The sequence below is a fragment of the Limulus polyphemus genome, unplaced genomic scaffold (genome assembly GCF_000517525.1).
Source record: "Limulus polyphemus unplaced genomic scaffold, Limulus_polyphemus-2.1.2 Scaffold5410, whole genome shotgun sequence".
Lineage (NCBI taxonomy): Eukaryota > Metazoa > Arthropoda > Merostomata > Xiphosura > Limulidae > Limulus > Limulus polyphemus.
This window is the reverse complement of record NW_013671020.1, coordinates 1,360-10,933: the sequence shown is the minus strand read 5'-3', so window position 1 is coordinate 10,933 and position 9,574 is coordinate 1,360. Positions and strand designations below refer to the sequence as shown.

The following is a 9,574-nucleotide window of genomic DNA, read 5'->3' as shown; positions in this document are numbered from 1 at the left end:
GAGCATGTTTGATGGGATGGGGATTCGAACCCGCGACCCTCAGATTGCGAGTCGAGCGCCTTAACTACCTGGCCATGCCGGGCCATATATAATTTATTCGATTTCATTTTGTATTATCTTTAATAATGTTTTTACCATTAATAAATTCATTATTCAGTAAATAGACATTAATGGGTGACCTTGAAAATTGAAGTAAGGTAAACACACTAAACATTCAATGAAAAATTGTATGTTGAATTTGCTACTTTACTGCAAAACAGATAACTCGGATACATTTATATTGGTGAGAACTAAAAAATGCAAACAGATATATGGTTATGTTTTTTATTGTTATTATAAAATCCAGTGCCTGATATTAGAGAGCAAAATAAAACTTATCAATTTCAAAAGACGCGTACAGCTGGACAGTATCGTATTCGACACAAAGCGAGATACTTCAGAAAACTGAAACTGAATCAACACTGCATTAAATTTTTCAGTTCGATTTGAGAATTTCTCTCCATATGTCGCAATGCAAATGGTTATAAACAAACGCAAAATTTGGGACGAGGGTGTTAAGTTCTTGGTATGCAGGCCATTCTTCTTGGAATCTAGGCCACTCGTCACTCACCAAAGAAGGATTACTGAAAAATAAAGAAAAGCTTTACTTAAATATGCCTGTCAGATGAAATTGTAACCAAATATAATTAAATGAAACACCTTCACACTTTTATAGATAGATAAGAACAGTTCTACTATAATATAAATTTTGGATTGACAGAAACAGATGAAATTAGATTAACCTGTTAAAACGTTGCCTTTTTCCAAAAATTTTACGGTTGTATATTAGGTATAAAGATGAAATTAGATTAACCTGTTAAAACGTTGCATTTTTCCAAACATTTTACGGTTGTATGTTAGGTATAAAGATGAAATTAGATTAACCTGTTAAAGCATTGCATTTTCCCAAATATTTTATGGTTGTATGTTAGGTATAAAGATGAAATTTGTATATCCTACCCTCGTTTTGCGAATGTGGTGAAGTGCAACATCACTCTCAAACTAAGTTCGTTTTCCGAAAAAGTGTATTCGTTTAACTTCAACGGTAGACCAAATATGAACTCAACTTCATCACCGTGACTAAATTCATTCGTTGAGTGAAATCTTTTCGGAAGATAATTGAACATATAGTAGTAGACATTTCTTCCACTTTTGCTAAATTTCTCAGCAAAAAATAGTGTCGGACAGTTGAAAAAATAGTCTCCAAGAGCGTAACTGAGTGCTTCTAAGTTCATCTCTTTACTAGATGGTTCAATATTTTTCATGTAAAGCTCAACCACTTTAGGAGCAAAGTTCATCTTATTGACTGGAAGAACCTTCTGAAGAATGGAAGTTGCTTCTTCACGAGTGACGCCATTAATCTTTTCAGTTATAATAGTTCTCAAAGCTCTTGATCCTTCTTCTTGATTAGATCCAATCAGTAATTCTTCTGCATTGAACATCTTTTCTTCTGCCAGTTCTAGTGGAGGTTTGGATATAATATTATTCTTAGCACCATACGTTGGTATAAAAGGAGATTCGTATCCTTCTTTCATTAGTTCTTCTGTTGCTGCAATCAATTTTTCTGGGTCCATGCCGCGAAGACATGTCATCATATCTTCTGATATCTTAGGGGAACAACCTGCTTTTTTAGAGAAAATACTAGTAATTTTCATTGCTTCTTCCTCACTGTGAGATATACCTGGATATAAAGGACTCATGCTTTCCATAATGGCTCTAGTAAACAATCCTTTACTTCCTTTCATCATTAAATGAAGACCAATGCTAGCAGCTCCAGTGCTGTCTCCAAACAGGGTTATTATTTTAGGATCACCACCAAAGCTCATAACATTATCTTTGACCCACGCTAATGCCACCTGTTGGTCCATCAGTCCCTGGTTACCAGGTGCCATTTCCAGGTTTTCATTATTGTACATGAAACCGAATGGACCTAGACGATAATTCATGGTAACTACTATCACGTCCATCCTATCTGCCAGAATGGATCCATCAAAGATATCTAGAGACCCTGAAGAAGTTTCAAAGTTTCCACCATGGATAAAAAACATAACTGGTAAGAGATTACCAGGTTCTTTTCTAGCCGTTGAACCTTTACTCAAAGTTGAATTTTCAGGCACAAAGATATTGAGGTAAAGACAATCTTCACTGATCTGGCTTTTCATTTTCCAGAAATTTTCTATTGGGTTGTTGTTTTCTTCTTTCTGAAATCTCTTCTGAAAACAAGCATTAGGCTTTGATGTAGCATTTATTTTTCCCTTCCACTTTTCTATAGGTTTCGGCTTCTTGAATCGTAGTTCACCGACGGGCGGCTTTGCGTATGGAATTCCAGTGAAAACAAAGACTTTTCCACCAAAAATGGTTATATGTTCATAGCCCATAATGTCACCACTATTTGTGGTGACGTCGATATTTCCAGCCGAAACAACATATAACAAGGTAACCACTGCACTCAGGAACATATAATATTTCATATTTAGTTGTTGGCTAGGTTACCTGTTTTAAACAAGAAAAATATATTCAATTTAAAACTTGTTAACACTTAAAAGCAGAAAAAATATGGCTGAAAGGAATGTAAGAGAAATTACCCGAAAAACAACAACATAAAATATGATTCGACAGAATAGCAAATATAATTACTTATTGAAAACTATAATTTTATATTTAGTAGTTAGTTTCTCTGCTGCATATTTGATTAATTTTATCATTTTATTTTCAATAAAAGCTTCATATAAGTTCATATATTTTCGCAATGAAAAGATACATAATATTTCCATTATATGGATACTTAATCAAACAAAAATTTATGTTTCAACAGAACACTAATTTCCAATTTAAAATAAAAACAACACTATAAACTTTTTAGTTTAATAAAAATGTCTTGAGTGTTTAATGGGGTGTTGTACCACTTTTTATCATTAGGCGGGTTCTTTTTTATTATAATTATCCGGTCGAAATGGTACAAATCCCATTCCACTCCATGAAACGTCAACTCTAGAATTCTTTCTAGCCAGAACAATGCAAACATTTAAATAAAAATACTTCGCAAAATATGGTAAATAAACACTATACCTAACTACAAAACCAGCATGAAGATTTTGTTAGCCAATTAAAAGGTGATTTTTTTCTGTCCTAAACAATTTTTTACCAATTTAAAAGAAATCTAAATATTTCGACCACTACAAATTCTTATTTTCTTTCACTCATAAATTCTTAGAATTACTAATATATTGTCCCCCCCCCCCGGTGGCTCAGTAGTAACTCTGAGGGCTTAAAGCGGTAAAAACCTGGGTTCAATGTCTGCAGCGGGTAAAGCACAGATAGCACATTGTGTAGTTTTGTATTTAAGCTTGGCAACAACAGCAACGAAAAACTAATATAGTATTCTTCCAATAATGGCTGGAGACGGCTTAAATGGGTAATGAAGAAAAACTTTAATATAACTTTAACATGACAGCAAATGTACAACGTTTCGACAAGGTTTTGTCATCATCAAATAGTATTCTTCCGCTGACGCTGTGCTTACTTAACCAGGGGCCGACGTGTTGGAATTGATATTGATGCTCTAAAGATGCTTGTTGAGTCTAACCCAAGGCAACATACTCGCGAAATGGCCCTAAAATTGCATGTCTCTCATTAAACAATAGGTATACATCAAAGGAACATGAGAAAACTCCATAAAGAAGGTGTTTGGGTGCCTCACGAACTCTCCGATGATCATCGTTTCGAACATGTGAACGTTGCTTCGTCTCTTCTGGCGCGTAATGCGCGCGAACCATTTTTGGACAGAATTATCACCTGTGATGAAAAATGGATTATCTATTCGAATATTAAATGCCAAAAACAATGGCTTAGTTCTAGACAAAAACCACTTCCGACCCCAAATCCTGGACTTCATCCGCAGAAAGTGATGCTATGCATTTTGTGGGACATCAAAGAAGTAATTCATCTCGAACTCCTCAATCCACAGCGAACTGTCAATGCACAGATCTATAGTCAGCAACTGGAACGTTCAAATCAAGCCCTTCATGAGAAACGCCCTTCACTCGTCAATCCTAAAGATGTTCTTCTTCTCCACGACAATGCAGGTCCACATGTGGCACATTTGACGCAACACAAGATTATGGAGTTGGATTGGGAAATTCTCCCCCACCCACAATATTCTCCAGATATGGTACCATAAGATTACCATCTTTTTCATTCGCTGCAACACCATCTTAATGGGAAAACGTATGCAAATGTGGAACGTCGACATGTTTTTTTTTTTTGCTTCAAAGCCAATACATTAGCAACCTGATTGTAAAATGGAAAAGCAAAATCGATAACAATGGAGATTATTGCACTTCCTAACTGTTTTGTTTTGAGAAATAAGTTGTTCGGGTTTGTTCATCTAACAAAAGCGACATTAATTTCTTGGCGACCTAATAAATAGCGTCTCAACTAGTGCTATATCTGTTGTATCCAAGCTGACCTGATGGTCCTGATATTAAACGAAAGGCCTCGTCGTCATTGGATAAATCAGACATAGTGTGGCTGACATGTTATAACATATTCTATTTTACTTTCCCTCATAAGTTCTAAGAATTTAATATATGTGATTAATAAAGCACTTAATAAATCAACGATAATAGTCAATGTAAATTGAAATAATTACTAATTTAAATCAACTTGCTGTTTGAATGTGAAGAGAAAGATGAATTCAAAAACATTTCGACTTTTTAAATATGCTGTAAATAGTATTACCGTTGCATAGATTTTTCAACATTATCATAAAATAAGTAAGGATTCACGATTATAGTTTGTTGATTGTAAAGCAGGGAACTACACAATGAGCTATTTGTTCTGTGCTCACCACGAGTATTGAAACTCAGTTTTTAGCGTTGTAAACCTTCAGTCTTATTTCTGAACCACTCGGGGCCACGATGATAGTTTTTGTCATTTGAATTACGATCAAATAATTATTTGCTATTTATGAACATAACTATTATAGTTAACAATAGATATTTTTTCCTATTTTTATTTTGAAAGTTCTTATTTATGATCTGTATAAGATATTTTATAGCGAGTTATTTTTCTCCCTGTTGAAATCAGTTATTAAGTTTGTTTAGAACTATTCTTGATCAGAGTATGTTATTTAGAAGAAACAAAGAAAGAGATTGTTATGAATTTAATCTGATGAGATATGTTTACAAAATAATTTTTCGACACCACCTAACTCTGTTGGATTCCTAAATATATATAACAAAACATTTTGAGAAATTCATCGGAAGTCCTTAAATTTAAATTAATCATTGTTTGTTTGAAGTTATTCATGAATAATTTAGCGAAAGAATGTCCATGTAATACTCTAATTGCAGCTAGTAGTACTTCATAAGAACGACATTCTAGGTTCATGATGTCCTTGAAACTTCTTCCTATTTTATCAACCGTGCTCAGTTTGATTAACCAGGTTACACACTGTTGCCCTACACTACTTTTAGGTTCATGATGTCCTTGAAACTTCTTCCTATTTTATCAGTTGTGCTCAGTTTGATTAACCAGGTTACACACTGTTGCCCTACACTACTTTTAGGTTCATGATGTCCTTGAAACTTCTTCCTATTTTATCAATCGTGTCAGTTTGATTACCCAGGTTACACACTGTTGCCTTACACTACTTCTAGGTTCATGATGCCCTTAAAACTCTTCCTATTTTATCAATCGTGCTCAGTTTGATTAACTAGTGTTGCCGTACAATACAATTTCCATTGTAATAAGTTTCTGCAAAGGATGGGAAAATCAACTTCAGACCACAGACATTGACAAAATGCCCACATACCTTCTAAAAAAATAGATAAAAGTCTGTTGGAGTTGTGTTGGGTGACTTAACAGATTGCTGTAACCGATCTAATTTTACTGTGAAAAACCACAGTAAACGGAACAAACTGTCAGAGGACTGAAATTAGAGAAGATAGTTTCGATACATTCATGCTTCCTTTTCAGTCTCACGTTGTTTCCTGTCAGACTTCTGACAGCGTGTTCAGTTTACTGTGGTTTTTTCACAGTACAGACAGCTCATTCTGTAGCTTTCTGCTTTTCTACTGAACAAAGCTTTTCTATAATACTGTTAATGGTACCAGAAGATATGACATGCTTCATTACAATGGTTCTTTTGGGTTGTAATGTCCTCTTTTGTAACTATGGCCTTAGTTTTACAGATGAAGGGGTTTCTTCGGATAGAGTTTGGGGGCCTGATGTTGTCGTAAACACTTTATTGTTCCAGTTCTCTCCTTTGAAATGCTGCGCCCTTTGGCTCGTCGTTGTTAACAACCTAGCTGTATCAATAACTCTCTTCGAATTGGTATTTTTTCTACTTATAGTCATGAGTTTATTCGTAGCAGCATTGTACTGACGAATATTCAAAAATTGACGAGAAAGAAATATACATATAACAAACATATCTGCTGTGGCGCTGCAGATTCAGATCTTTAGAAACACACCACCGTATTAACATACAAAAACCATTCAAATAAAGTACGATTAATACTTTGTATTGCTAGTACTTGAATACTTTTATCAACAAGATAGCCCTTTGTGTAGCTTTGTTCTTAACTTCAAACTATACGCCAAAGTTCAATATTATCCTTATTGTGCATTTCATTATTATAAACTTTAATATTTTTTATGCCCGTATTTTTTATTCAACTGTCAACAAAATACAATAGCTAAATATAACTGAAGAAAGATATAATTAAAATTAGAAATGAGAACATGTGAATCAATTATGAGTCGTATTTATAAAGATTTTGTGCACTATAACTTGTTGATTTGTATTTTGATCCGTTTGATCTTTATAAGACTCAAAATGTTATACGTATTCACTATTATCTTAGATGTTGTTATAATTCTAACTTTCATATTTTATTCATGTAATGGATATAACAAAATATCATGAAGTAGTAGTTCAGAAAAAAAAAGGAAAATATAATCAACGAATCGTTTTTACTCCTTTTTTCCCCTAAAATAACCCTTCATATTAAAATCTAAATATGATACAGTTGATTGTTAAAAATCACGAAAGACTTGCATTATTTTCAAATTATGACTCTTTATGTTGCGTACACGTTTAAAACTTTTTAAGTTTTATCATCGTACAAATATATACATAGTTTCTACTTACCTTTTACCAGATTTCCTAGTAAGTTTTCACTGCAAGGACAGCTCTGAAGGAAAACAAAAAAAAACTGTCTATATCCAAGCAATTTTGGAATATAACTCACAAATACTTCCTATTTATAGTCTTATTCTCGTTCTGTTTTGAAGGTGACCCACCAGGTGGATTTAATTATGTAACAAACATTATACGGAAGGCATTAATGTTTGTAAAAACCGGTAAAAGGTTTCTATCAACATTCAGAACGTGACCGTTAGCCTCGATTGTTTGTGGAAAGTATATAAAAACTATAGAGATTTTTCTACGGAAATTACGGTTTATGGGTTATTACGACACTAAAGGAAGCTAAGGGAAAGTTTTAATTATTTTTACCAAGGTCATCTACAAAAAAAAAAAACGTTCTCATTGAATCAACTTTCACAGTTCATGTGATAGTTAGTAAAAAGTTCTGAATACTAGAAGAGTTATTCTTTGAATATCAATCAATCTAGCAAACTGTTCAACTAAGAGAAAATTAAAACAAAGTGACAGGAAAAATGAGTCTTTTTTTTTATCCAGTTTTATGTTTTGGCTTAACAATAAAGATCAAGTTTGAAACTTGTTTTGTAGATAGGATACAGTTCAAAAATTAGATTGTTTGAAAGGGATGGGTGGGACACATGTTGAAATATCTTTTGTTAAAAAATTATATGGTGCATAGATGAACTGTTTATTCTTTAGTTATCATGACTGCGCAACTAAAATAGAAAAATAGAAGGAAACACACACATTCATAACAAAATAGATGAGTATTCAGCCAATTCCACATTAAACTACTGAAATCAAAAATAACTTAAATTACTAAGTTTTACACTATAACGTTAATTTTATCTTAGTAGACACAGTAGCAGAAGAGCTTTGTATTAAAAGCTGACCAGAACTCAAGCGGCACAGCGATAAGTCTAAAGACTTATCACGCTAAAAACCGGGTTTCGATACCCGTGGTTGGTATGGCACAGATAGCCAATTGTGTAGTTTTGTGCTTATTTACAAACAATCAAACAAGCAGACTAATGTTCTGAGAAGCAAAATTTTTTGTTAAAAAATGTCATGGCAAGTACTCAGATATGCGAATAACAATAGAATACTCTAAACTCGAATCCATTGAAGGACAAAAGTTTTCTTTACTTCTTAAACTTTTCTTTCCATTGTGTTGTAACTCGTCCTCTAACGTAAAATACAATTTATTTAAGACCTGCCTGGCATGGCTTGATGGTTAGAGCACTGACGTACAATCTGTGGGTCGCGGGCTTCACCGAAAATGATCGCCCTTTCAGTTATGGGGGCATTATGATGTGACGGCCAATCCAACTAGCCATTGGTAAAAGAGTAGCCTAAGATTTGGCGGTGAGTGATGTTGGCTAGCTGCATTTCTTCTAGTCTATTACTTCCAAATTAGGGACATATAGTGCAGATAGCCCTCGAATAGCTTTGCGCGAAATTTCACAAACCAAACAAATGTTTAAGATCTAAATAATGTATTTATTTATCAGTTTCTTTCCTTTCGATATTTTGGTTACTCAATACGACTATTAACACAGTAGTATGCAAGCATAGTAGGTATTTTCTACCACTTTATTTAAATCTTAGCGTAGAACATTGGTTAAGGAAGTGGCGAAATTCCTTTTGCCGTAGTTGCCTATTGTTGTAGGTCATTCTTCTATGGTATTATTATCGTGGGAAAGATTGCTATAAATTAGAATATGCCATGTAAAATAGGTAGTGCTCTTTTCTATTGACGGATTGGGTGATACCTGAAGACTACATCTTCCATTACTTTTGGATGGGATTGACCAACAGAAAATTAGAAAGTGTACACGCCCTGAGAGGAATTGCATTGTATAACTGTGTATATAATGCCATGTTTTCTCAGTCTGGAACAGTTCTTCACATACTTTAGGCTCTCACAGAGATCCAAAGGTTTATGAACGATTCGGTAAAGGCGCCGTCATTTGTTTATCGTATAAACTTTTCATTTTACTTGTGTTTGAATGCTAAGTAAATATTGTTTTCACTCTGTTTTACTTTGTGTCCAGTCTCTTTCTTTGCTCTGAATTCAATCAAAACCAAAACCTATTCTCCTCAAACCTCTCGTTATCTTTGTGTTCTGCCGAAACTGATGGGGAAAATAATTTATCTGGAAGGATCACGTCACAACTTTGAAAGTAACTATATTATGCGATATTTGAGTTTGTACAATGTCAAAGCAGGTTGTTTTACTTTTTATGAGATTTTAAATTAGGAATAAGAATATGTTCGAGAACTGATCTAACAAGATTATGTTCTGTCAAACATGTCAGTATAAAAAAATTATTTGTTAAACACACACACACAATGTTTTTTAGC

General features: G+C 33.8%; 1 protein-coding gene across 1 annotated transcript; it reads right to left on the bottom strand.

Moving 5' to 3' along the window:
* Positions 1-286: 286 nt before the first annotated feature.
* LOC106472534 (cholinesterase-like) lies at positions 287-7,233 on the bottom strand. Its single transcript, XM_022401103.1, has 3 exons — positions 7,196-7,233; positions 1,000-2,532; positions 287-623 (listed from the first exon to the last, which is right to left on the bottom strand). Exons 2-3 carry the CDS (start codon positions 2,508-2,510, stop codon positions 476-478), a joined length of 1,659 nt encoding a protein of 552 aa, XP_022256811.1. The 5' UTR covers positions 2,511-2,532; positions 7,196-7,233; the 3' UTR covers positions 287-475.
* Positions 7,234-9,574: the final 2,341 nt, after the last annotated feature.

Excerpts from the sequence above, each read along its gene's own strand:
- LOC106472534 (XM_022401103.1), bottom strand. The coding sequence starts at position 2,510 with ATGAAATATTATATGTTCCTGAGTGCAGTGGTTACCTTGTTATATGTT. Across the intron at positions 624-999 it reads ACCACATTCGCAAAACGAGG|TAATCCTTCTTTGGTGAGTG; the intron begins GTAGGATATACA and ends TTTATTTTTCAG.